The 27,966-nt window shown below is 53.4% G+C and overlaps 1 protein-coding gene across 1 annotated transcript in view; it reads left to right on the forward strand.

The window, feature by feature from the left end:
- SLCO2A1 (solute carrier organic anion transporter family member 2A1) overlaps window positions 1–27,966 on the forward strand; it is a 78,637-nt gene that overhangs the window by 47,271 nt on the left and 3,400 nt on the right. The window contains exons 4-12 of the mRNA XM_024131905.3: window positions 11,174–11,401; window positions 12,191–12,289; window positions 14,230–14,366; window positions 16,193–16,271; window positions 16,783–16,947; window positions 17,982–18,171; window positions 19,786–19,951; window positions 22,265–22,428; window positions 25,547–25,611. Coding sequence (XP_023987673.1) covers window positions 11,174–11,401; window positions 12,191–12,289; window positions 14,230–14,366; window positions 16,193–16,271; window positions 16,783–16,947; window positions 17,982–18,171; window positions 19,786–19,951; window positions 22,265–22,428; window positions 25,547–25,611 — 1,293 coding nt within the window. The remainder of the gene's footprint in view (window positions 1–11,173; window positions 11,402–12,190; window positions 12,290–14,229; window positions 14,367–16,192; window positions 16,272–16,782; window positions 16,948–17,981; window positions 18,172–19,785; window positions 19,952–22,264; window positions 22,429–25,546; window positions 25,612–27,966) is intronic.

The raw sequence follows: 27,966 nt of genomic DNA on the forward strand, positions 1-27,966 counted from the left end.
GGGGGAGCATGCGTGTGCTGGGGGCGGAGAGTGGGTGGAAGGTCGAAGCGGGAGGTGCACAGCCTGGCCAGCTGGATCTGTTTAACCTGAAAAGCGGGGGAAAGCAGCAGGGGGGGGCGAGTCACAAAACACATGGGTGTTATCAAGTCAACTGAGAGGGAAACAGCCCTGAACAGATGAGCACAGCTAAGCTAAGGAGACCTGATGTGGAACACATTTTCAACGCACAGTATAGGAAAGAAGAGAAACCCGTGTGGAGAAATGACAGAAGACACCAGGCTGCTGTGTTGCGTGTCAGGGGAAGGCCGGGGAAGGAGCTGGGGCCGCGGAGAATGGGCATCTCCAAGGCACGGTCCCAGCGGCTGACCTGAGAGCGTTTGCCTCTGTCAGGCTCTCTTAACGCCTGTTTTGTGGGAGAGTAACGACCCCCACTGGCTGGCCTGGAGGCGGGATCCCTTGTTCTGGGTCTCCAGCCCTGACCCCAGGAGAGACGTTGAGTGTGATTCCCCCTCCCCTGGAGGCTTGTTCCTCACTTCCCTTGCTCAGGGGTGAGGCTGGGGGCTGCAGGCCTGCTCCATGTCTGGTGAGGAAGGGAGGGACACCTAGGGGCCAGGCTGCATCCTGCGTCCTGCTCCTCTGGGGAGAGCGGCGTCCCAGGGACCCCTGGTGGACTGTGTGTCTTGGGTCCACCCAAGGCAGCGGGGAGGGTCTCCTGGGAAGAGTCAGCAGCCAGGGTGGAAAAGGAAGGCTGCTTACTATTCCAGTGGCTATGGTTGCCCCAGGAAAACTGTCAGGGAGTCGGGGATAGCCCCACAGAAGCAGGGTGCCAGCCCCTGTCCCCTGGGGCACTGTGGTTTGAAGAAACCATTGATGCCTCCTGCCTGAGGCCTTGGGCCCCCAAGGACCCCCAGAGGACACAGGGAGCAGCTTCTGCTCTTCTTGCCACACTCGAGGCTGCTGTCCCCAGATACCTCCTGTGGCCCAAAGACTTGACTAGGGAACCAGCAGGCACATTCGGGCAGCGAGCGACCCACACCACGAGGCAGGAAACCAGCAGAAGCAGTTTCTTTCTCTCAGGAACAAAAGGACTTTTGAGGATTCAGGGCTTGGATTGGCCACCGTCAGGCGATGTGAGGCTCAGAGATCTAAAGGGGGAAACGGCAAAGAGAAGTCAGGTATTTGGAGGTGGGGAGGTCATGGAAGTGGAGCCCCGTGGTGGGATTCGTGCCCTTGTAGAAGAGGCCAGAGAGCTGTCTGGCTCTCTTTCGGCCCCTTGAGGGTGCAGCGGGAAGTCAGCAGTCTGGCTCTCACCAGAACCCCACCAGGCTGGCACCCCAGTTTTGGACTTCCTGCCTCCAGAACCGTGAGAAATAATTCCGCTGTGTGTAAGCCTCCTAGGCTATGATTCTTTGGTACAGCAGCCACAGCTGACTCCAGAAGATTCAGTCCCTTTGGCTGGAGCCCCTCCTTGTAGCCTGGGATCTCATTTTGAATTTTCAGCCTTCGGACTGTCTTATTTGCCATTGCCACCGGCTTCACACCATGCATGTCCTTCACAAATCTGTCAGCTGTTCTCAGGTGTCCCCAGGTCCGGGACAGTGGTGCTGCGTGGTGGCTCCCAGGTCACGCTGGCCCATCCACGCCTGCACTGGGCACGCCTTGAGCAGTTCTCCCTCGAGGACTCAGCCACGTGTCCACCTCTGGTCTGGATATCTGTCAGGATATCATGACAGGCTTTGTCAAAAGGCTTCCTCCACTCAAGTAACACCGTGTTATGGCTTCCTGCCAGTCTGGGAGCCCCATTAACAAAGGAAATGAGCTTGGTTTGGCATGACCAGCTCTTGATGAACTCATGTTGGCTCGGCTAATCCTTTTTTTTTTTTCCCCTTCAGATTGCTCCTCATCAGCCTGTTAATAAATCTGTGAACAATAAGTTCTGCTTCACTCCCAACTGGGGGGTGCAAATTAAGCACACATTCTCTTTGAATACTAAAATTAAATGGCTCTGAGCCGCCATCCTGTTGCCTCGGGTGTGTCTTGCTTCCCTCCTATCCACTAAGAAACAGTGTTGATGATGAGCTGAGCTGGGTGATGCCTCTTTCCGAGGCCTGGTGGCGGTTCCTCAGGGGCGGTGGCGTGTGCGGGGCGGGGGGGTAGGGTGGGGCAGAGGCAAGCCCCTTGCCAGCAGCGTGGTGCCCAGCCTGTCACACAGCGCACATTGGACCTGCCGTCTCGTGCCCAGCTCACCGGTCACATGGCCTCCTCAATACAAGTAGGCATTTCCCCACGGCCCCTCTAGTGCCAGGGTGGCGGTGCGGAAGGGGCGTCCAGCCTGTCTCAGTCTCGGAAACTCAGTCTTGAGAGCAGAGCAGGGGACCCTCTTCTTCCACTCACCTAAGCTCACTCTTTTCCTGCATGGATGTGAATCTTTGCAAGCAACCCACTTGCCCTCAACCCCTCTATTACATCCATCCGTTGCTAGTGACCAGCGCTGATCTCACGTGTCTCTAAGTTTCTGGATCCCGTCCCCAAGTCTTTAAAAACCTGGGCAATAATGCCTGTCTCCAGGGTTCTGCCATCTCCCTCATCTGTTTAAATTTCTCCATTTCTGGCCTGTTTGGATGAATATGGATCTTACTGTGTGATCACTATATCCCGGGTTATGACATTGCTATTCATTTGCATCTGAATAAGAATGTTACAAGGTAGGTATGATTATCTGTATCTGTTTTGGAGACGAAGAGACTCAGATCCTGAGAGCTCCCTGACCAGTGAGCAGAACCAAGGTTTGAACCCGGTCTGTCTGACTCCAAAATATGAATTCCTTGCACTGCTCCCCCAGCTGTCAGCCCCCAGCTAGTGCAGAGGAATATGTTCTCCTCATTTCCCCAAATAAAAGTCAGAATGCGCGTGCCCATAGAAATCATTTTCTAAGTGGAGGCTTAGTCTAGCTGGAAGAGAACACATGTTATCACGGGGGCAAGATGGACTGACAAGGCTTTGTGAACTCCATGGGGACCCAATCACTTCTGATATGCAAGCAAGTCACTTTTTAAATGACTTTGAGATCTCAATCATGAGTAAGTTCGGGACAGCCTGTTCCAGGCCTGCCGGTGGGCGTTGCCAGAGTTTCGGGAAGAGCTGTTGAGTGGCCGAATTTAGGAGGATGAGGAAATAGGTCTTTCAGAGTGGAACATTCTGAATGAGGTTCCAGGAGTTTGCTGATAGCTCGAGGCTTGGCATTTTGGCCACGCTTCCAGAAAACTTACGGGAAACACCGCTGCCTTTCTCTATTGTTCTTTTATGGGTTGCTTCTGAGGTTTGGGTCTTGCGAACCTCCTCCTCATTTGACCCTGCTCACTCGCAAACGGTGCCCCCTTCCGAGCAGGGAGGTAATGGGTGGCTCTCAAGGTGCTGCCCTCTTGTTTCCTGGCACAATTCTCTCTTTCCTGTACCAGACGACATGAAGGACTACTCAAAGGAAAGCCCACTCGCGACAGCCTTCCTATGTTGCTCAACCCTTCTAGGGTCCTCTCTTGGCCCCAGCGCTGGATCTTTGTGCAGAGACCTCTTATTAGACCCTTGACAGCCCGCTGGCCTCAGCCTGGCCGCACCTGGAATGTGTGTCCTTGAACAATGGAGAGGCCAGGCCTTAGTCTGCCCAGCTCCACCCGTCTCCATGGGTCCCATTCCAGGGAGGTAGCCCTTCCTGCCACCGCGTCCCCACTTCCCAAACCCACGGAGGGGTTCAGAAATTAGAGCTGAAATTCTGCATATGTAAATTGTGGGAAGAGTCAGAGGGTTGACTGGTGAGCATGTGGGGTGGTGGGGGGATAGCTGGAGGAGGGGAGAGGTCCCGAATTGTTTCTAGTTAGTTAGCCCTGTGAAAACTGGCACGGCTAGACCTCTGGTGTCTTGTGGGAAGAAGAATGTGCTCTGATAAACTTGAGCCTTCCAGAAGTGGGCCTCAGGGAAGATGAGAAACAGACTGACAGCCAGTTCGAACATAGCCCCTCCCTCCCTTACCCAGGCCCCTCAAGGTGGAGGCGGGTGGCCCCCGAGTCTGTGGTGGCTGGAAGAAGCAGGTGTTTCTCTGACCATATCACAGGATCTGATGGTAGGCAGGTGGGAGGAGGAGGGCGATGAGCTTCTCTAAGTCCAAGGAGAGGACTGGGTGCGGAGCCTTTGCTGGAACGCCTGAGGAACGGGGAGAGGTTGCTCTCTCTTCTTCACGTGGCCCAAGCTCTTCTACTCCAGGGAGGAGAGGGGTGGGGCGGGCTGCAGAAAGCTGAGCCCCACAGTTCTGCCAATGGGTCCTGATACAGGTCTTTTCACTCCATCACCGTCTTCTTCTTTGTAAGACAAGAGCCTAACTTCCTAAACTCTAGAAGACTCTGTCCTCACCAGAGTGAGCTGGCCACGGCCATCACCGCAGGGAGGCCCAGGCGTGAGTTCCTGGAAAGGTCAGACCTTGTCTCTGACAAACACCTTCGCCACAACACAACACGTCAGGGAGCAGCGGGTCCTCCCCACCGCCGCACCCCGCCTCCAGGACGGAGAGCAAGCTGCTGCTTCCCAGGTGGAGGAACTGACCTTTCCCTTTCCCTTGTGTCACAGCCTGGTCTGGGGTGGATTTGGCCCCATTTAGGGCAGGCATAAGGAAAAGAGAGTTTGTTGGGAGATCTTGAATCAATTTGGAATGTAGAATAGCCCAAGAGGATCTCAGTAGACTTGGATTTAATTTGGGGCCAATTGATTACCTTTTAAAGTATACATTTTAAAAAATTTATTTATTTTAATTTATTTATTTTTGGCTGCGTTGGGTCTTCATTGCTGCATGCGGGCGTTGTGGCGCGCAGGCTTCTCATTGCAGTGGCTTCTCTTGTTGGGGAGCCTGGGCTCTAGGCGTGCGGGCTTCAGTAGTTGTGGCACGCGGGCCCAGTAGTTGTGGCTCGCGGGCTCTAGAGTACAGGCTCAGTAGTTTTGGCACACGGGCTTAGTTGCTCCGCGGCATGTGGGATCTTCCCGGACCAGAGCTCGAACCCATGTCCCCAGCATTGGCAGGCAGATTCTTAAACACTGAGCCACCAGGGAAGTCCCCAAATACACATTTTTAATAAAGGCAGTTAGTTTCTGACATGTAATCTGACATTCTAAAAGTTAATAATAACAGTTAAAAGATCCCCAGAGAATTTTGCCTCCTGGACACTTCATTAGGTGAAATTTCATGAGGATTTTTGTGGCATTGGTGCACCATGCAACATGCCATGTAAAGACTTAATAAGCCAGTCAGCATTTTTACAATCTTTGATGACCGCTAAATGGCACACCAAAAATAATTTTGCCAGCAACCATGTTCTAATAAATGTGACTTTAGTAAAATAATAAGAATCAGCAAAATCAAGAACTAGAACTCTGAAAAGAAGCACTGATTCTCTGGCCCTTTGTTTCGAGGCTTCTGCTTCCCTACAGCCAGCCTGGCCTTGTGTATCTGACATACCCGCTGTGGGCTGAGCATCCCCGTGCTTGCAGCCGTGGAGTGGACCAGCACTCCCTGCCTGCCTCTCACGCAACACGCAGCCTCACCTGTTTTACCACCGAAGTAGCTCTTGGCTGGGTCAGTTCCGCTCTTTACACACGGGCCTTGAAAACTGCTTAATCCCTCCAGTGTGTTAGTTGTACTGACCCCCTCCTGATCGTCACCCTCTGGGTTCTCCTTAGGATGTAACCCAGGCCCCTTTGCAGGACACAGCAGCCCTCCAGGAGCAGCTGGGCCTCGCCCTGGTGGTGTTTGCATACTGACCCCGCTGAACCTCTGAGCTCTCCCCTCCTCACCACTGCTCTTCTGTCTCCTCCTTCTCAGAGGCTATTGTCTCTGGGAATCCTTCCCAAACCCTCTCCCCAACAGCACTGGGTTTGGTGCCTCCCCACGTGCCCTCTGGTATGCTGTGGATACCAGGCTGTATTTTTTATTGTGGTAAAAAATATATATAACATAAAACTTGCCAATTAAACGTGTCCAATTCAGGGCATTAAGTACTTTCACACTGTTGTACAGCCATTGTCACCATCCATCTCCAGAGCTTTTTCATCTTTCCCAATGGAAACAGTGCCCCTTAAACACTAACTCCCTCTTTCCCCTTCCCCCAGCCCCTGCCTGGAAACCACCATTCTGCTTTCTGTCTCTATGAATTTGTCTATTCTAGGTTCCTCATATAAATGGAGTCATGCAATGGTTGTACTTTTGTGTCTGACTTGTGTCAGTTAGCATAATATTTTCAAGGTTCATTCATTTTGTATGTAGCGTGTGTATTAAGCCTTCCTTTTTAAGGCTCAATAATATTCCATTGCATGTGTATATCACATTATGTTTATCCATTCATCTGATGGACATTTGGGCTGTTTCCACCTTTTGGCTATTGTGAATAATCTGGCTACGGACACCAGTGTACAAATATCTGTTCAAGTCCCGGCTTTGAATTCTTTTGGGTAAATACCCAGGAGTGTACATGCTGGATAATATGGTGGTTCTATGTTTAATTTTTTTGGAAGAACTTCCATACTGTTTTCCACAGTGGCCGCACTATTTTACATTCTTACCAGCAATGCACAAGGGTTCTAATTTCTCTACATCTTACCCAACACTTGTTTTCTGTTTTTTGAAGGGTATGAAATGGTATCTCACTGTGGTTTTGATTTGACCAATATTTTGGCAACGTTGCGGTTGCTTCTTTGATGATGTGTGTACCGCAGCAGACAGAAGGCTTTGGAAGGTGTGTCCAGGTGTCTTTTCAGGTCTTAGCATCCCAGCTTTTTCCTGTGAGGAAGGCATCGTCCATGGGAACTGATGGGCCTGGGTGTGGTCCTTCAGTGGCTACACTGGGAGCAGGGGCCAATTCCTTGCACCTCTTTCCCAGTGTGGTCGTTTGCCTTTGGGTGATCTTTACTACACCCTTGCACTTAAGGGAGACCTGCCTGCCACCCCATAGCCGACAAGACAACATGTGACAGGGAGCTGCTGTCACACATAGACAGAGACAGGCGGCGCAGCCAAACACATTTGCAAGTGACAGTAGCCCACGGTTTTAGGGAACTCCAAACTTTGCTCATTTCCTCATACAAAATCTACTCGAAATTTGTTTGAATCTTCCGAAAAGAAATGCCCATTTGAGAACTTGCCCATTTGAGCAGCTTTTTAATTTACGAGCCCTTTAGATGTGTGTCACCTCAGTCAAAGTTGGCGGAGGGAGGTGAGCAGGGCGTGCGGCCAACCGTTTGAGTGACCTCACAGCTGCACCTGGCCAGTTGGTAGCATGGGTCAGAGGGTGGCCAGGGCCAGGCAGCCGGCTCCGCCCTCATTCCTGAACTTGCCCATATGGTCTTGAGAAGGTAGTGGGGTCTTTTTCTAAAGACTAGCACATCCCACAGCGTGTAATTGCTCACCCGCTGGGGTGTCCGTGTGGCTGCCGCACTCAGGGCACAGAGTGAGCTGTGAGCCTGGCCCTCCGGCTACCGCCCACCCTCTGCAGTGCATGGCCCCTTCCCCAGAATCCTCTGAGGTCTCTCAAAGTCAAGGTCACTGACGTGAGGAGTCAGATCCAGGACTAGAACCCAGGTCCCAGGCTCCCAGCCCAGTCGCTCCAACATCTATGGGCCTTGCCTGCCCGCAGCCACCTGGGCCGCCCCCTGGGGACGGGCGTGAGGCTGCCAGCACCACAGCCCCGTCTCTGAGTGAGTGTTGGACAGAGGGCAGTGTTAGTGGGAGGGTTCCTGTGTATGGTGAGGAGTGGCTCTTTCTCAGCAGGAACATTTCACAGCTTTGTGCTTCCAGACTAAAGTGATGATCCTGAGAATCAGGCCCTTGCAGCCTCACTGAGGCACACCAGCCTTCCTACAAAGGGGCAGGCACAGCCATCAGCCATGCTGACTGACCAGCGGGTCCAAATTTTCATGCCTGCTCCCCTTTCTGGAGCCATAGCCTACTAGCCCTTTAATGACCCATAGGGACTCTCCCTATCCAGCCACCTTATGGTCTCTGCCTAAAGGGAAACTGAGGCTCAGAGAGGTTCAGAAACTTGCTCAAGATCACACAGCTACCTAGGGCTAAAACCAATTTTTCTTTCTTTAAAATAAAAAAATGCCTTTATTGTGATATGATTGACATGTAAAAAGCTGTACATAGTAACGTATAAAACTTAATGAATTTGAGGATGAGTATACCCATGAAACTGTCACCACCATCAAAGCCATCACATCCCAAAGTTTCCTCCTGCCCCTTTATTATTATTGTGTGTGTGTGTGTGTGTGTGTGTGTGTGTGTGTGTGTGTGTGTTAAGAACACTTAAGTTCTACCCTCTTAGTAAATTTTGAGTATACAGTGCAGTATTGTTATCTATAGGCGCTATGCTCTCTAGTAGATCTCCAGAACTTATCTGACATAACTGAAAATTTATACCCTTGACCATCACCTCCCCATTTCCCCCTCCCCCAAGCCCCTGGCAATCACCATTCTGCTCTCTGCTTCTTTGTGTTTGACTGTTTTAGATTCCACATATAAGTGAGATCATACAGTATTTGTCTTTCTGTGTCTGGCTTATTTCACCAAAGCCAATTTCTTGACTCTTTATACCATGTGTTTGTTTCGTCTCTTTGTCTCGGATTTCAGCAAAACTCCCAGCAGCCAGCCCCTTTCCAGGATACCTCTACCTGGGAGGAAGTTCCCAGCCACTTACAGAGGTCAGAGGGCTCATGTGTTTGAATGTAACTAGGGATGGGTAGAGGAATCTCCCCAGGCATGGCTCCTCCATCCCTGCAAAATGTGTGTTGTGTCTTTTCAAAGCTGCCATTTCAGATTTGATTTCATTAAGGACTTTGAGTCAGGCACACATGGGTTCAAATACCAGCTCTGCCCCAGAGCAGCCACTTATGTGGGCCAATAACCCCTGTGAGCAGGACAAAATGTATGTCACAGCCTTGGCAGTGTCTGCCTGTGCAGTTAATAGAAGCTTAAAAATTCTGGCACTGGAACTTGGATCTCTACAGTAAAGCGTGTAAGTCAGAGAAAGGCCCAATACACAAGCAAGGAGACGCATCAGGGAAGGTGCGGTGGGCAGAGAAACTCAGCCCTAGTGTGATGGGCCTGCCTTTCGCAGGCCTAGGGCAATGGCTGTGGAACAAAGAAATAAGAAGTGGGAGAGACATTGTTAAATTTTGGCTATATATTTTTATGAAAAAATAATATATATATTTTTTTGTGGTACGCGGGCCTCTCACTGCTGTGGCCTCTCCCGTTGCAGAGCACAGGCTCCGGACGCGCAGGCTCAGCGGCCATGGCTCACGGGCCCAGCCGCTCCGCGGCATGTGGGATCTTCCCTGACCGGGGCACGAACCCGTGTCCCCCGCATCGGCAGGCGGACTCTCAACCACTGCGCCACCAGGGAAGCCCGAAAAAAATATTTTTAACTTAAAAGCTTTTACTGTTGCTTTATTTCAAAAGTATCTTGTGTTCATTATAGAAAAATTAGAAAGTACTCTGAGGCAAGCACACACGCACAAAGATCACCACAATCCTATCACCTTGAGAGAACCATGGTCTTCCAGAGTTTTTCTCTGCATATTCCATTAGGCCCCATACATTTTATAAATTAGGGATCATATTCTTCTCCAAACTACTGGTTATTTTTTGACTCTACAAGATGTTACAGCTGTCTTTGCATGTCGGTAAGGCTACCTCCCCACTCTAATTCTAAGAGGCGCCTCCTATTTACCCATGTGGTTAGACCACTCTCTATCCAAACCCTGAATTGAAAGGTGGGACAATGGGTGTGGAGTGGGAGGAGGAAGGTACAGAGGGACACTCACAAAAGTCTGGGGCTGGCCGTTGGCCTGGGTGCCCACAGCTCCCCTGCACACAGCTGGTGTCAGGTCTGGACGACCTTGACCAGACAGGCGTCTAGGCCCCCTTTGCCAAGGGGCCCCCTGATCGATGGGGGAGCCCCCTAGGCCATGTCCTACACAGGCACTAGTATAGAGGACAGGAGATGCTGGGGCCAGGCTGGACAAGCATGTGTGTCTGCGGGAGGTGAGGGGACGATGAGGGGGGCAGACCCCTCCCCTGCCCCACCGTCCAGAGTAGCCCTGAGCTCAACAGCACTGGGCAGAGTCCAGTGTGATGGACAGATCTCGTCCACGGCCCTCATTTTTCCTCTCTGTGGGACTCTGAGGCCCACCCAGCTCCGAGCTCTGCCATCTCTGGGAGGACCACAAATGGGAGTAAAACAGAACTCCAAGGAGCGGGGTCAGTGACGTTAGCAGTTTGCATTGGCTTCTACAAGGCTGGAAAAGAAGGCATCTCATGGAAAGGAGCCCTCAGGAGCCCTCAAGGCCTCGGAGAGCTGAGAGTGCTCTTTGTTTAGTGTGGGCCAAATTGGAAACAGTGGCATGGGAGTGGCAGTCCGGCCTGGCCAGGTCCCCAAAGCCATAGGCACTGGTGCCCACAGGCCACACTGCGGCCTCTGGGGCCCTCACAGAAGGCGCAGCCTAGCTCCTGTGGGTGCAGCCTCGCCCCCCATCTGTAACAGGAGGGTTTAAACCAGAGGGTCTCAAAGTCCCTTCAGCTTCCCAGGTTCTTGATCCTTGAGAGCTGCCAGGTTGGGTAAGCACGTTCAATGCCTTTGACAACAGGGCTCTCTAGCGTGACCCAATGCTGGGTTCATCCAGGAGTGAGGGCTCTGGGAGTCATGACCCCTGGCGAGCATCCCAGGCTGGGGGTGACACCACCTTCTGTGGGACAGAATGACCTCTGTCCTGCTAAAGTGAACCACACCTTGGGGACCCGAGCCTGAGGCTGCGCACAGGGCCACTGAAGGCCGACAAGCCTGGGTGTTGATCTTGGCTCCCTCTTTCCCAGGGAGGAAGGTACTGATCCCTCCATGCCCGGCCCCCCACCTGTACCCGGAGAGGAGAAGGAATGGATCCCCAGGAGACGAGGATGGCTCTCACCCCCGACAAGGGCTACGCCGCCTCAGGGCAGGGAGCCCACCCTCTCCCCTTCTCTCACGTTTGTGTCTAGAGCCGATCCCAGAAGGCCTGGGAGAAAGTCCGGGTCTGGAGGCCAGCTGATGCGGCCAGGACTCCAGGGTGGGGGTGACCGGCGCCCGCTGTCTCATTGCAGGGAACAGCAGCCGCCTCCAGACTGAGCTCTGTCGGAAACACTGGCAGGGCCTGCCCCCCAGCAAGTGCCACAGCAGCACCCAGGACTCCCGGAAGGAGACCAGGAGCATGTGGGGTCTGATGGTGGTGGCCCAGCTGCTGGCAGGCGTCGGCACAGTGCCCATCCAGCCGTTCGGGATCTCCTACGTGGACGACTTCTCGGAGCCCAACAACTCGCCCCTGTACATCTGTGAGTCGGGCTTGAAGAGGGCTGAGGGGAGGGGGCGGGTCCTGACGGGGCCCAGCCAATGCGTGCAGAGGCCTGGGGATCTGACACACCTGGTTTGAGTCCCAGCCCAGGCCCCAGGTCCTTACCAGCAGGATGGGGCCCACAGTCTCTGTGCACTGGGGACGTGGGAGTACCTGAGGTGATGTACGTGAGCCCTTGGTCCCAGGGCAGGCACCGGGCAGCTCCTCGACCAGCAGTAGCTACTGCGTCTGTCGAGTCTGGGCACAGGCTGGGCACACACGTTCTCTGAGCCATCCACTTAGGGAGAAGTTTGGCCTCAAAGAAGCATATGCAAAGCAGATAGCACGTGACCATCTGACTGAGCAAATCCTTCCCTTAGAACAAACCACACTGAGCATCCTAAGGGCCCACGGCCCAGACCAGACAGACAACACCCAAGGCTCTGTGGCCCACAAGCTCCCCCAGGGCTGCCACTGCCACATCGTACCTGCAAGGAGATTTGCCCACCAACACGCACCTGGGCCAGCATCTGTAAATGCCGAGGAGGCCGCTTCTCTCCCGGCAAGCGGATCTCTCCGGCATCTGGCCGGAGGAGAAACAGCTTTGGTTCCGCACATCTCAGGATCTTGAGTGGCTCCAGCCGTGCCTATAGTAAAGGCCACAGGTGTGGACCTGTCAGGGCCAGGGGACAGATGGGGGGATGTCACAGGAACCCCTCAGCAAGGGAAAGAGCCCGGGGCTGCCACCCTCTCAATCCCTCTCAGCCTCCTTTCCTCCTCCCCTTTCCAGCCATCTTATTTGCCATCTCTGTATTCGGGCCGGCTTTCGGGTACCTGCTGGGCTCGGTCATGCTGCAGATCTTTGTGGACTACGGCAGAGTGGACACAGGTGAGTGTGTGCCAGGACCACAGCCCCCAGCCAGTCAGGACAAGGATGAAGCTTGAACTTTAAATGCTCACGGCCCCCTCGCCACCCACTCCCTCCCTCCCTCCTGTAGTCAGCGGACAGGACAGCGTGGGCCTCCTCTCTCCAGGGCCCGGGGTGGGGGTGGGCAAGGGGGATGCGCTGCTGAAGAAAACACACTTTCTGCCCTAAGAAAGCACACTTTCTGCAGCGGGAAACCTTGAGACCTAGGGCAGGGCCTCAGGGGTTGCCACCACAGCTGCCTGTCTTGGTGGTGGTATTAAAAAGAGCTCTATGATTCTTTGATTCTAAGATGGTTTTGATTGCTTAAAAAAATATTGATAAGAGCTCTTTTGGGGAAAAGGAGAAGCACTACATAGACTACACACATGGATTATGACTCCCATCCAGAGGGTTGTAACATTGTGTTTAACCATGTGGGCACAGGTAGTAGAGAACCTGTGTCTAATCCTGGTTCTGCCTCCTCTACTGGCTGAGTGATCTTGGGCAAGTATCTTCATCCTTTCTGTGCCTCAGTTTCCTCATCTGTAAAAAGGGGCTAATGGTAGTGAAATAGAGATGTTGCAGTGTTTAGAACATGCCTGATATATGTGGAGGTTGACAGGAGTGAGCTCTTTAAAAAGTGATCTGGATGAAGCCACTGTGTATCTTAGGATGAGAAAGTACAGTCCATAGACAGGAGCACACATACTGAATTAGCCCTTCAGGGAGCCGACCCCAGGATGGACCCTGCAAAGGCATATGGCTATTGTGAGGTTGCCTTACACACCCCAGCTTCCCACAAGGCAGGGAAGGCAGGCAGTGTAACAGAGGGACAGACAAAGTGCTTTGACAGTTCCAAGGCAGAAAAAGTGCTCCTGCATGAGGTGATGAGGGAGGGCCTCCCAGGGAGGTGAGGTCTGCATCCCGTGTGGGTGGAATTACACGGGTGGTGATGGGAGAGGCCTTCCCAGTGGAGGAAACCATCCGGACAGAGCCAAGGGGGGCAATGCGTGGGGCGTGTGTGGGTGATATGTAAGTTCCCACAGGCCAGATGTGGCTGGAAGGCAGGTCCAAGCCAGACCTTCAGGAATAACACCCCCCCACCCACCAGTGCCCAGCACCCAGATCAGAACCTGCCTGTCTCACAAAGAATGTGGGCAGGCCTTAACCCAGTCATGCTGCCAGAGCCCATAGACTCCTGTCCCTGGGGCTGTCTGACCACAGTGTCATCTGCTCAGGGTCATCCACCTGTACTTCAAATGAAAGGGCAAAGCTAGCGGAGCTCTCTGCTCAGGGTCAAGCCATCTTTGCCCTTCACTGGCACTTCCTGAGTTGGGTCCTGGCTCTTCGCTGCCCAAAGAGACTAGCAACTGAGCTCCCAGGCCACCAGGGACAGCGCCCAGGACAGTGTTGGGCTGAGGGCTGTTCTGCTATCTTCTCCCTCCCTCCATGCCCATGTAGTTTCTTTACAAAGAGAAACACAGTGGCAGACCCTTAGACATGGATGGGAGACTACAAAGAAGAAAACATCTCCTTCAGAGGCCTGGTAGCCTACTCTGTTGGTGGTTGTTTTTTTAAGCATCTAAGGATTATGAGGCCTCCTTTCTTAGGGATCAATAAAGTTGGGAGGCAGTAGCATCCAGTGATTAAGAGTGCAGGTTTGGAAACCGCGAATACATGCATGGGTTTGAAAACTGACCAATGAAATGGCACCTGCAGGCCGAAGTTAACCTCACTGATCCTCCCTAGTGGCCTCCACTCTCTGAGAAGACCAGAGAGGCCTGGGGAGAGAACGCTGTCTCGACAAAGATGCTAGCTTACAGCTTACCTCTTCTCCATCGTGGGAAGAAAGATCCCCAGATCAGTAAGGTGAGATCATGCATTCATCCAACAAACACTTGTGTCCTTTGTTTTCTCTTCAGCTGCAGTTAACTTGAGCCCTGGAGACCCCCGATGGATAGGAGCCTGGTGGCTGGGCCTGCTCATTTCCTCAGCCTGCCTGGTTGTTACCTCTTTCCCCTTTTTTTTCTTTCCTCGAGCAATGCCCAGAGGAATGGAGGTAAGCTTCTGAGAACCCACAATTCTACCTATTATAAGAGTTTCATAAAAGTAGGTAGAGGTAGAAAATAAACAGAGCTGAGAAGTTGCAGCAAGTTAAGTAAATTCTGGGTGAAATCTAAACAACTTTCATGATACAGGACTTCCGAGAGACTTTGAGAGGTGAGAGTGCTTGTGAATTTCCAAAAGATGGTATCTCATCAGTGTTCCCTTACTGTGTTAGCATCTCAGAGATTAGGAGGGCTCCAGGGAATGTAGTTTGGGGAAACACTGAGTTCATCTAAAGTGGGATAAAGAATTAAGAGCCAATAAAAGCTGAATATGTGACCTGGAGCAGTTGACTTTTGCATGTAATAGGGCCAGTCATGTCTAATCCTAAAGGACTGAGTAAGAAGGGGATTCCTAGTGCTGCAGAGCGTGAGGGTGGGCTGTGAGTGGAGCATACTCTGAGCCGACTGCCCTGCCCTGCATCTTCCAGTCATATCTGTTGGGGAAAGAAATCAGGGAAGCATGAGAATGGAAAACAGGGGGGAGAAGTCTGGGTGGGGGGCCTTGACCTTAGACTGAAGGATCTAGAAATTGTTCTGATCCCATGAAATTCTGAGTGACTGGTGCCCACTCAGGTGACAACATGGCAGCTGGGTCAAGGTTGAGGTTGGAGAGTTGGGAAGGAATGAAGGCTGGAGATCTGATGAGGCCAGTGTAGAGATGGGGGATGCAGCTGAGGACCGAGGCCATGGCTGCCGGACAGATGAGGCAAGGGCAGGGGTAGATGTCCTCGGAGGGGGTGCCGAGGGGGAGCAGTGAGCTGAGAGGGGCAAAAATTTGTGCCGAGGTTCAGAGCCAGAGGCAGAGCTGGACGTCTGGCAATGAGGTGTGTGAAATCTAGGCCCAGCTTGGAGGAGGGGCGAGGGTAGAGGGGCCTCCGCTTGTCTTGAGGAAGAATTTCAGAGATTGGCAGCACATCGGGGTGGTTTTGGGGGGAGGCAAACCTGAATCCAGCTCTGCTACTTGTCAACGAGCTGAGGGATCCTAGGCAAGTTTCCTTGCTCCTAAGTCTCCTCTGCTTTAAAATACTGGAGATAGAGTCCCTATCTTGGGAGGAGGTTGTGAGGAATGGGACATTGTATGCAGAGCACTGGGTGTGGTGCCCACGGTGGAGAAAGCACTAAATGAATGGGAGCTCCTAGGCCTGCTGATGAGTCCCCTGGGGGATCCTAATGGTATCAGAGCTCAGGGGCCTTGCGTCTGTGTGGTGGTTCAGAGCTGAGGGCCTCAGGCTGCAGCTAACAAGTTCGGAAGCGGAAGGCGAGTTCACTGAGGAGGTCTGCACAGAAAGTGCAGGCTAAGAGCCAGGTCAGAGCCTTGAACAGGACCCAACTTTGGGCCCAGAAGAAAGAAGGGACTCCATAGAGGAGATTGAAAGAGAGAGCTGGAAAACAAAGGTCATTCTAGACCAGAGCGTCCCAGAAGCCCGCAGCCCCTGGAATCTGAGGACAGGGAAGAAGTGTAGCCATGACAGACAGACGAGGGGTGAGATCCACTCAGATGCCTTTTGGCATCAGCCAACAGTTAGATACAAAATAATATGCCCAGGTATGAAATAATATCTTGGGAGGCCCTGGCATGGACACATTCTGGTCGGTGGCCAAGCGCCGGGCTCACCGACACGCAGGTGGTGATGGCTTTGGACGTCCTCCCACACACACCCGGGGTGGCTGACCACTGCCCAGGCTTGAGCCACTAAGACCAGAAGGATCAAGGGCCCAGGGAAAGTGGCTGCAGGAAACCTGGGTCATTAACCCTCACCCCCTTCACTGCCTTCAGAGGACTCCCACCATAGCGGATGAGGCAAGGAAGATGGAAGAGGCCAAGTCAAGAAGCTCCCTGGTGGATTTCATTAAACGTAACTGAGTGACCCGGCAGCCCTGGGAGGGCTGGCTTGGGGTGGGGGCGGTCCGGGATAGCCCAGCCCATGCGGTGTTAGGTGTGTTGAGGGGCACTAAGAGCAGGTGGTCTAAAATTGGCCAACCCCTCACGAGGGGCTCTGCCAGGGGCCCTGGTGACTGCTGCTGTGCAGATAGCAGGAGACCCAAACTCAGACAGAGGTAGCCCCACCCACACCGCCTGGCCCACGTTCTCCTCTCCCCTGCCTTCCCATGGATGCAGCCATCATGTACAATCACCCTCCACCTGACTTCTTCCAGGCCTGTCCTCCTTTCATTCAGCCCATGAGCATGTTGAGTGGAGTCCGAGTGGCTGTGTGCCCTCAACAGGCCACTGAACAGCTCAGGACCTGGATTCCACCCTGAGGAAGAGAGAGGAGCTGCCTTGGTGGGAGGAAGGGCAGTGGCCGGTGTCACGGACCCCTGTGACCACTGCCCGGAGGCCCGGCCCTGACGGCAGTCTGTTGGCAGGGTTCCCCCGCATCTTCCTGAGGCTCCTGATGAACCCGCTCTTCATGCTGGTGGTCCTGGCCCAGTGCACCTTCTCCTCCGTCATTGCCGGCCTCTCCACCTTCCTCAACAAGTTCCTGGAGAAGCAGTACGGTGCCTCCGCGGCCTATGCCAACTTCCTCATCGGTGAGTCCCCCGGGTGCCGCCGCAGCTGGGCCCTCCCGCCACCCACCCAGGGCTGGGAGCCCCCAGACCGGACGCAGGCCGGAGCCAGAGGGTTCTTGCCCGAGAGAAAGAATTTTAAGGACATTCTTCCAGGTTGGCAATCTAGACTGTTCTTGGCAGATTTCTTAGGCCCCTATCATTCCAGACAGGAGTGGGCAGAGGCTGGGGGATGACTTCCTCCCTGTCAGAGGGGCTGAAAGCCTGACTGCCTCCCAAAGGCCCTGACATCATCAGGGACGACAAAGGAAAGAGAGAGGATTGAAGTGGGGCTGGGCAAGATGCCTCTGGGTTTTTTCCTTCTTCTCCAATGACTTGAAGACATTCACCTGGATAAGGAGTAGGGGGCCCAGTGATTCTCCGTCCCCGCTGCACTTTAGGCTCCCCTAGAGAGCTTTAAGACATACGGATGCCCAGGCCCCACCCTCGATCAATGAAAGCAGAATGTCCAGCATCCAGCATGGGTGTTTTTTGCAGCTGAGGGTGAGAAGCACTGATGTGGTCCCACCAAGTACCCAAGGGAATTGTGGGGCCCAATTCACAGGTGAGTTTGACCATGTGGAAGTGGCAAGGTGGTCAGGGCGTGACCCCTGACCTCCTGTGTGGCTCTTGGCTGTGACTTCACGCCTCTAGCCTTTGGCCTCTGACTAGCACATCAGGCAGGGGGCACCACCAGTGCCTTGCTAATAACCCCATGTGATCATAGTTCAAGGATGGGCCAGGTAATGAAAGGCACTTAATAAGTGCACATTCAACCCACATCCCTCTGGCTGCAAGGGCCCCACTTCTTTCTTTATTCTTGGCACAGGCAGGGCAGTCTGCCATGTCAAGATAACTCTGCAGTAAATGCTCAGTTAATGTCATTTATTACTATTGCAATTAATCATATTGAACGTCGCTTCAAGAAGCCATGCCCCCTTCTCTGTGGTCCAGCTCAGTGTGCGGCCCACACACACTGCAAGGCCTGTGCACCCAGACCAGTTTCTTTCCGTCTGTAGGTGCTGTGAACCTCCCTGCTGCGGCCTTGGGGATGCTGTTTGGAGGAATCCTCATGAAGCGTTTTGTTTTCTCTCTGCAAACCATTCCCCGCGTGGCTGCCACCATCATCACCATCTCCATGATCCTCTGTGCCCCTCTGTTCTTCATGGGCTGCTCCACCCCAGTCGTGGCAGAGGTCAACCCCCGCAGGTAGTGGGAATGAGGCTGGGGCCAGAGCCTGTCTGTGGCTGCCACACGTCTTCCTTTCTGCTTCTTCAACTGTCCTCTCTCCTTTTCCCTTGTTGATCTAATCTCTTATGTGGCAACTGAGAAAATCAGATCTTGAATAGTGTGCTCAATTATGAGAAGAAATCAGAGGGTCTTAGTGGGTCACCAGCAATCAGGGTTAGGGTTCTGTTTTTTAAGAAGCACCAAAAGCTAATTAGTTTGGTTTCAGGATGAATCTGTAGTGCTGTGAGCCCCAGGAACCAGGAAATAGCTACCTTTAGCATCCACTCTGTACCGGCTAAAATTACAGAGTCTTATTGAGCTGCCAAAGAAAGATGAGAGACGGAGACCTGCAAAGATCTGGGAAAGAACAAGGAAGGTGATGGCAGACTTGAAAAATTAGGGCAGGTGAGGAAGAGGGCAGGTAAAGTATACCTGTCGGTTTGCATAAAGCAACATGGTTTTAAGTTCTAAGTCTGGCTTCATGTTCAGGAAGGGCTTTGAGGCCCATGAGGGAGTGTGCTGAGCAAGGAGCAGTTACTGTTTTCCCGGGAGCCACCTTTCAACAGCTCTTCTTTAAGATTTTGCCCGGTGAGGTTGCAATACTTGGAGATGCCATACTTTTCAGCCTTGGTGTTTCCTCTTTCTCTTTGAAAGAAACTCTCCTGTCTCTGGTGGGTATGAGGGAAGGGAGTGTCACTCAGGATGGGACCCCCCCACCCCCTGGTTTGTACTGGTCTCCTGGCTGTGTGGATTGAGAGAAACCAAGAAGGCTTTCACTGGGAGTTTAGCACGGGGCTTTGTCATCAGACCAGGGCCTAGTTCTGGCGCTGTTCTTTACTGGTTGGAGGAAGTTACTTAACTTATCTAATCTTCAGGTTCCTCCTCCACAAAAGGAGCATCACTAATTGTAGACTTACTGCGAGATGGCGGTGGCGATGGCGCATGCAAAGCCCTCAGGCACGGTGCCTGGAGCCTGAGAGATGCCCATTTCCTAGGATTAGTATAATTATTTTAGCAAAGCTCTGCACTGTGGTTTATCAGCCCCAATCCCGACCCTCCCCTAAGAAGATCAGGAATATCAGATATGGTAAGATTGGTGAGATCAGCCAGTGAAATCCCTCGGTTGAAGCTCAGGGGAATGGAGTGACCTGGGTGATGGCTACATAGACCCAGAGACGGGAGCCATCTAGACCCTGGATGGCCTCGAGGGGCCTCAGCCCGAGCTCAGATGAAAGAGAAGGGAAGGGAAATTATTGCCTCTGACTTTCCCGTAGCATCTGCCATCTCTCTCATCAGAGTCCTGACTGGTTGGCTGTCTCGACCCCTTCTGAAGTGGGGGATTTGCCAACCAAGCATTTCCAACGACTGGTAGTTTGGGCTCCTACTAGCAGAAGAAGTAGAGGTGCCATGAGCACCGGCCAAATTCACTGTTGGCTCCAACAGACATAATTCAGATCCCGGGGTGGCGCTGGCCCAAGACAAACAGAGACGCACAGGCACACTAACCAGGCGGGGAGCTCGCACTGGTCTGGAGTGGAGAGGTTTTCCTTTGGTCTTGCTTTGTTTGATTCCCATTTCCTGTTTTGCTGGCAGCACATCAAGTTCTATACATCCACAGCCTCCCGCCTGCCGCAGGGACTGCTCCTGCCCAGATTCCGTCTTCCACCCGGTCTGTGGAGACGACGGGGTTGAGTACCTCTCCCCTTGCCACGCTGGCTGCAGTGAAATCAACGTCAGCTCCACAGTCTCCAAGCAACCGGTAAGGGCCGAAGGGGCCCCGGGCCACCGCCGAGTGTGTGCCCCTGCAGCCTGCTCCTCCACTCGGGATGGGCAGGCCTCCACCCCACTCATTCCCAGCATCCTGGCCTCTGGGCCACACCCACCCTCTCTCCACCTCCCCTTCCCTAGGGTCATGAGATGCTTACAGCCTAAAGTCAATTAAAGATTGGCCGATGTCCAACAAATTCACATTCCTGAAGCCTAACAATGCTCAGAGCAGAAGGAATCCAGAGCACCCCTTCAGCTGAGGCCTGCCAGTCTCACCCTGACGGATCCTAATGGGCCTGTCTGCGTCCTGGCAGTGTTGCAAAGCCACGCGGACTGACCCAGATAAATCGAGGGCAGAGGGCCTCTGTGATGTGGACCTGGAAGCTTAGAGCCAGAAGTGGTGATAGAGGGCATTTGGTTCAATCCCTCTCGACCCTCAGCTATGGCCACACAACTGGCTTGAAGTCTGCAGCTATTTAGGGGCAGATCTGAGACTAGAACTCGGGGTGCTGCCTCAGCCTGGGGCATGTCTGTGCAAGGTCAGGTATCTCCCGGCCACAGCCTCCCACTCAGGTAGCCCACTCTCACCAGGCTGACTTGGTGAGGTCCTGGCCAGCCCTCAGAGCACTACGGCTCCCAGCCTCCCAGGATCAGACAGCAGCAAACCAAGTCCGGTCGTCTGTGCGGTTATTCAGCAAATACTTAAGTGAACCTCAGACACAGCCACGGGTGCTAAGTATTCAGGGAGGAACCCATCAGCCCAGGTCCCTGCCCTCATGAGTTTGTATTCTACCAAATAAATGCACAAGGGAGTTTTAGAAAGTAACCCATGCCATGAAGAGACTTAATGGGACAGAGAATGCCTGGGGGCCTCCCTCAGGAGGTGACATTAGAACTGAACCACCAGAAGAAGAAAACACTGTGAAGACCTGAGAGTGAAACGAACAGAATGAAGGCAACTGCAAGGCCCCAGGGCATGAATGAGCTGGCACAGGAGAAAAGAGAGAAGGCCAGGGCTGCCGCGGTGTGAGGAGAAGTGTCACACCTGGCTCGGCCAGGGAGCAGGCAGGGGTCAGGTTAGGATTTGGATGTTCTTTTTCCTAAGAGCACTGGGAAGTCTGTGCAGTTCCCCTGAGGATGCCCTAAGGAGAGGACGCATCTTATTCCTTTAAGCCTGTGTGGAGGACACAGGCAAGGCTAGACCCATTTACCATCCTCCCCTGAGAGGACAGGACAAGGCTGCTTCCACAGCCAGCTCTGCGGACAGAGGAGCGTGGTTCTCAGGCAGCAGGAGGACAAAGAACTTGGACAAGATGCTCTCTCAGTTGCCTTCTAGTCAGAGGAGCCTGTGGTGGCTTCTGTGGTTTTCTTATCTTTATTTACTTATCTGGGACTCATCTATTCCCAGAAATAATCTTGACAGGTTTCCAGTAACAGCACAAGCACATCAAGACCAAAATCCATTAGCATAATATCAGGAAAAAATAGCAAATTATAAGGAAAAGTATCTATGTTTAAAAAAATCCAGACTGAGGGAGGTAGCAGCAACACTGTATATAACTTAATTATGAGCTTCCTAGCAGCCAAAGTAAAAAGGGTACATAGTTCCAATGCCTGGTAGAAGGAAGCATACCAGCTCATTAGTTCTAATCTTGCCCCTATAACTGCTTTGACACTTACAGTAATTGGACTATAGGCTGGTCTATCAGACAATATGAGAGAAAAGGTGAAGGCCACCTGACAGGCAGTGGCCACCAAGGAGAGCTGTACGACTGTGTTGAGCCGTATGGATTTGCAGACTTGAGACAGAGACCTTTGCAGACAGGAAGAATTCCTCTCAGGCAGAAAGTACAGTAGATTCCTCTGGGTTCCCACTGCTATCTCCTCCTATTTTTATCCTCCTTCAACGCCCCTGCAGTAAACACACAAACAGCAAAAACAGCAACCCACAAAACCACGGCTGCTCCAGAGGGGGGCCCTCCCAGGCCCCGGTCCCCACTGGGTGGGCCGTGCCTGGCAGTGGAATCCTACATATCCCGACGTGGGTGTAACTGCAGGAAGAGCCCAGCCCACGCTGGACAACTGGTTTTGGTGAAGATGGTTTCTGTTGCCCAAATAGTGGTCAGAGGCAGGATCCGCGGGGCACCTGAAACCCCCACCTGGTCTCCTGTCCAACCTCTGCATCCAGCATCACCAGCTCCCCAGGGAGGGCAGAGGGCAGCGAGAGCTGGAGCAGGCGTTTAAAGTATGTGGAGTCGAAATAATAACAGCAGGTTTCCCCCGTTCCCCTCCTTCTCCTTCCAAGACCTACTTGAACTGCAGCTGTGTGAGAGGAGGATCCGCTTCAGCAAAGACGGGCCCATGCCCCATCCCCTGCGCTCACTTCCTGCTCTCAGCCATCTTCCTCATCTCCTTCGTGGCTCTCATAGCCTGCATCTCCCACAACCCTCTCTACATGATGGTGCTGCGGTGAGTGTGCCTCTCCTTCCCCACGCTTCCCTCACTTCGCGCCCAGCTGCCCCCTTCTCAAGCTCTCCTGCCTTTCGTGCCCCTCAGGGTCCTTGGATGTTCTTGGGGTGATACAGGGAGATAATGCTGGTGCGCCCGTGGCGGGGGCTTCTGTGCCGGGCCTGTGGGGAGTCCCTCGCTGCAGCCTCACTCCGTGTCTCACGGGGTCCCTGTGCCTCCATCCCGCACAGGGAGGGCAGAGCCTGACGGCTGAGCCACGTGCCCAAGCCAGGTTGCCTGACTGCACGCCTGTAGATTCACTTATCTTCAAGTCCTAAAAGAATTGAGAGGACAGAGGAGAATTCAGTTGGATACATAAAATTGGGGAAGGAAAATGAGGAAAGTTCCAGAGACAGAATGAGGGCCACGGAAAGGATGGAAATGAGAAAAGCGTAGTGTGCTAGGAGCCAGGTCAGAAGGGAGGGGACAGCCAGGTGGGAGGGGAGGACAGAGGTATCCTGTTACAGCAGCACTGAGGTGCCCCTGAGGTGTGGACAGGGAATGACCTCCCTTCACCTCACCCTCGGCGAAGGAGAAAATAGGGTTTCAACCAAGTGGGCATAATTCACTCCCTGCCTGCCTCCCTCGTGTCCTCATCCGTCTGGCAGGCAGAGAGGGAAAAACACAGGATCTGGAAGCCCGGGGCCAGGGTCAAAGGCCCACTTCTGCCACGTACTGGCTGAAAGTCCTCGGGGGTTGCCCACCTCACCGAGTCTCAGTTTCCTCGCGGATGAAAGGGGGTTAACGATATTGACCTCAAAGGATTGGTGTCAGGGTTATATGGTAAATTGCTTTGTAAATACAAGGTGCTCTGCATATTGGTTAATTATCACTATTAACCAAATTATTGTTATTGCTATTACTATTATCAGCTAGCTAGGTGGCAATGACCTGGTTTCCCCAGAAGACTAGGAGATAAGGAAGGGTCTGGGATTTTACCTTATTTACAAGTTAGCTTGCAAACTACCAAGCTCCTGTCTCTGTTACTGTTCCACAAGGATGCTGGCAGAGGCCGGGAGACTCCTGGGTCAAAGCCAAAGGACATTGCTGCTCACAGCACAGCAAGCAGTGTGAACCTCATGCTGCATCATTTATCCATGCCCCCCAAGTCCTACTGGGTGACGTGGAGGGGCTCAGGTGTATGTTTCACCTGCAGTGGGTGTAGGTCACAGCTAAGGAACACTGAGCTTGGAAGAGCCACTGCTTATATAGACCAAGCCTGCTGCTGGTCTAGAAGATTTTACCTCATGCCTCAAGGATGCTCGTTGCAGCCACAACCCTGGGAAATGGCCCACGAAGCGAACAGTCAGGACCTCGCGTCCTTAGCATACTCTGCAAGACTGTGTAGGGATGCTCGGAGCACCTTGCCTCCCAACACCACCCTCTCCTCCACTGCTCCCCGTCCGTGCATTCCAAGTACCCGTGCTTTCACCCAAGGCCCCTGAGTGGGCTTCCCTTTTTGCACCCCAAGTCAGATGGACCATGGTGGACCCAGTGATCCTGAGAAAGGTGTGTGGGTGGCCAGTATCCCAAAATGATCTGAAGATAAATCCCACTGGGAAAGATGAAAGAATGGATGCTGTGTAGTATGGAGAAGGTGAGGCTTACAGATGGCATTGTAGGTGACCCAAACCTTATTTGTATCAGTCGTGGCCTCCAGCCAGGCATGGAAATACAGGCTTGGGAGTGAAGGTTTGCCGAAAATGTATCAGGAAAGAGAGGTCAGAGAGCCAGCGTTAATTCGGGGCTGAAGGGGCAGAGAGTACAAGGAACTCAAAATCTCTCTCAGAAGCCAAATTGGGGTTCCCAAGTCCCATTTAGTTGAGAATCCAGAGGAGTCTGGACCAAGACACGGAAGCTTCTGGTATGGACTGGACCACTGAAGGCATCGCTGGGCAATAAAGGGAGTGTCCATGAGACTGAGATTTGAGGCGCTTCCCACTTGGGGGATCCCAGTGGGTGCCTCCCCGCTGCTTCACCCCAGTGGGTATTCTGAGAAGCTGAAAGAAGGTCCCTTTCCAGTTTGCTAGCAGAACTATGGAGGTAGAATGAAACGTGTGCAGAGATCTGGAGATTACTTCTGAGTTCCCTCCCTTGCTGGTCCCTCAGCCCCCGAATGCTTTCCCCCAGCCAGCTCCCACTCAGGAGCGTGTGCACTCAGGGCGCAGGGAAGCCTGGCGCCCCAGCTGGCCCGCCCCTGGCTCCCCACCTCGTGGGAGGGCGTGGCCTCCCTCTGCTGCAGCCCAGCCGGGGTGACAGGGCCTGGCAGTACCTCCTCCAGACAGCCTCCCTCCTCTCTCTCTGAACCTCCTTCCTCAGCCAAGCACTTTTCTCCTCTTGAGGGGAGAAGGGTGGGAGCAGGACTGGCTGCATAATTTGCAGGACCCAGTGCAAGATGGAAATGCAAGGCTCCTGGTTCCAAAATTATTAAGAATTTCAAGCCAGCCACAGCAGAGCACTAAAGCCAACACGGGACCTTTCTGAGGGTGGGGCCCTGTGAGGCCACACGGGTCGCAGGCCCACGAAGCCGGCCCAAAGTAGAGGATTCTTTTAGTTGCACACAGGAGCCGACAGCCCGGGGCCCTAATTACACTTAGTATCAGGGCTGTCTTCTATTGCTGTAAACACCACAGGAGCTGCTCAGACCCGCGGCCATAAACACAGCCTTCAGTGTCCTCTCCGCTCCCAGACGCTCTGCCCTTTGCTTCTGGAAGGGGGCTCTGGGCAGCCCAGAAAATCACAGAGACCAGTGGTTCTCCAAACTGAGTGTGCACAGCATCTCTTGGAGGGCTTCTTACAACACAGATCGCTGGGCCCCATCCCCAGAGTGCCTGACTCTTCTTCTGGGGCGAGGCCTGAGAATCTGCCTTTCTAATAAGTTCCCAGGGGATACTGATGCTGCTGGTCCAGGGCTCATGCTTTGAGAACCACTGACAGGAGCAACAGGAGCTCGGGGCCCAGGTGAACCCAGTCAGGCCACCTGAGGGCGGGTTCCGATGTGCCCCGAGGCTGGCTGCCCCGGTGGGGGGAGGGCACAGCCCTGAGTCTCCCCCTGCTGATTTCCTGTTTGCCTTTTCAGCGTGGTGAACCAGGAGGAAAAGTCATTTGCCATCGGAGTACAGTTCTTGCTGATGCGCCTGCTGGGTAAGTGTCAGAGATGCCCCCTTCCTCGTGGCCCCAGATGACGGGGAATCCGAGGGCTGTGGGGTGCAGGGTGGGGACGGAGAAAGCCCCGTCTCATCTCTGTCATAAAGAGAAGCTGTACACAATCAACACAGCAGTAAATGCCAAATCCCATATGGGCGGTTTCCCCATCACTTGAGGTTAGGGAAGAGTCCATCTATGGCGTTAACACCAAATGAAATTATGGAAGAAAAAGGAAAAGTGGACGCAGCTGAGAATGCCTAATAGAGCATTGAAGGCAGGTATTTTTTCATCTGTCTCCAAGAATTCGCTGTAGAAACAAAACCTCATGCTCCTGTCCCAACCAGAACGGCAGCAGAGCCCGGCCCTGGCTTCCTTTCCATTTGACAAAATCCACTCCTCCTACCTCTATTCAGCAAAGTGGGGCCCTCTGCCGGCCAACCCTGCCTCCTCTCAAGCAGCCCAGAACCCAGGAGGAAGGGAACTGTGCACAGTGATCAGGACTGGCTACAGGAGGACGAGCGGCCTGCAGGCATCAGGGAACACCGAGCTTGCCCTACAGGTCCTTTCCCAGACTGCCCATGCTGGACTGTCCCTTCTGGACACCTCCAGGCACTAGATAAACACAGGGCACTAATCTGGAGACCCTTGCAGTGAAGGTACACTAAGTAAAGGGACCGATTCCAGGACAGATTTACACTAAGTAAAGGGACCAGATAAAAGGATAGATTTATTGAGGACCCAGGGGCATGCACTGCAGCGGGGAATGCGGTGACTGCAGTGAAAGGACTTCATTTGTGAACAGGGTGCACTTTCTGACCTTAAACGCTGAAATCCCTGCAGAGCCCATGGTGCATTATTATCCGGGAGTCTGATCTACACTTCACCCCGTAGCAGCTTCCATGATCACGCTGGGGTGTGCGGGTGATGTCTCTCCTGGGCCTGCTGAGCAGGGGGCCCTCTCCGACCAAATCTGGGTGAGGTGTGGGTTGATGAGGAGTGAACCAGTTTTTTCAGTAGGATTTCTCGGTCTCTGGCCACTTGCTCCTCTCGCCCCAGAGACCCCCCTTCAGACTCTGCTCCTCTGGCCTATATTACAAGCACAAAGGACACAGGACACTGGGATCTATCCTGTCCTGGGGGCAGAGGTATGGTCATCACCACAGTGCCTTTCCATTTATAACTTATCATTTATAACTTGCTCTGAAACCTCCACTGGGAAGGAAACCTTACGTTCCGCCCAGCCCAACAGCAGCCAGGATGGGCTCTGGAGAGCCCTGCCCTGCTTCTTCCAGCCACCGTGAAAGCAGCCCCTCTCCTGAGGCTCAAAGCACCTGCTGCCTTTGTTTTTTCATTTGAGCTCAGATAACTCAGTGTGGCCACCACAGATAGAAAACCCAGGCTGGAGGGATCCATTCATCACCTGAGGAGGCAGTTCCACCCTGGGTAGAAAAAAGGACTTGGCAAGTTTCATATTACCCACTGGGACTTGGTTGAAAATTTTTCTGGACTTTATTTCTATTCAGGGAACATCATTCAGGAAGGTCAGTCCTTGTGTCCAGTTTCCATCCCCTTTTCACCTGGAGATTTGGGAGCCAGCAGGTCTGAATAGAGAGGCTGGTTCTTGAAGGTTCCCACCTCTGGGCGGAGCCACAAGCAGAAGATTGCCTTTTTCTTTCCTCCAGAAGCAGCTTCCCACAGGGCCCAAAACAGTCTGAGAGGCTGTTCAGAGTGGTTCTCAGAATGGGGTGACCTGGCCCACGTGTGGATCCGGCCAGGCTCTTCCCCAGTCCAGTGACTGCCTAGAACTGTAGCTAAGGATGCAGGGCTCATCCAAATATTCAGCAGCCGTAGGGCATGGCCCCTGCTGGACCAGTTCTCACCACTCAGCTGTGGGGAAGTTCAGGGGGCCTGGGAGGTTCTGAGCAGCCAGGGTGTTGGGGGTCTGCTGGGGGTGTTGTCTAAGCCAGCAGGGCAGTTTCGTGTAGTGGAAGAATGTAGGATCTGAACCTCCAAAAACCAGGGTGCAAAGTCCAGCCGTAACCCCACTTGCCTATGCAAAGGTGAGCCAGCCAAGCCCACCTTCCTCCCCGTTAAAATGAGAACACCCACCCACCTCTGGGCTGCTGTGAGGACCCGAGGAGTTGGTGTCCTCAAGAGGCTCCTGCCGGGCTTCCCTGGTGGCGCGGTGGTTGAGAATCCGCCTGCTGATGCAGGGGACACGGGTTCTGTGCCCCGGTCCGGGAAGATCCCACAGGCCACGGAGCAGCTGGGCCCGTGAGCCATGGCCGCTGAGCCTGCGCGTCCGGAGCCTGTGCTCCGCAACGGGAGAGGCCACAGCAGTGAGAGGCCCGC

Source organism: Physeter macrocephalus, chromosome 1, assembly GCF_002837175.3.
Source record: "Physeter macrocephalus isolate SW-GA chromosome 1, ASM283717v5, whole genome shotgun sequence".
Lineage (NCBI taxonomy): Eukaryota > Metazoa > Chordata > Mammalia > Artiodactyla > Physeteridae > Physeter > Physeter macrocephalus.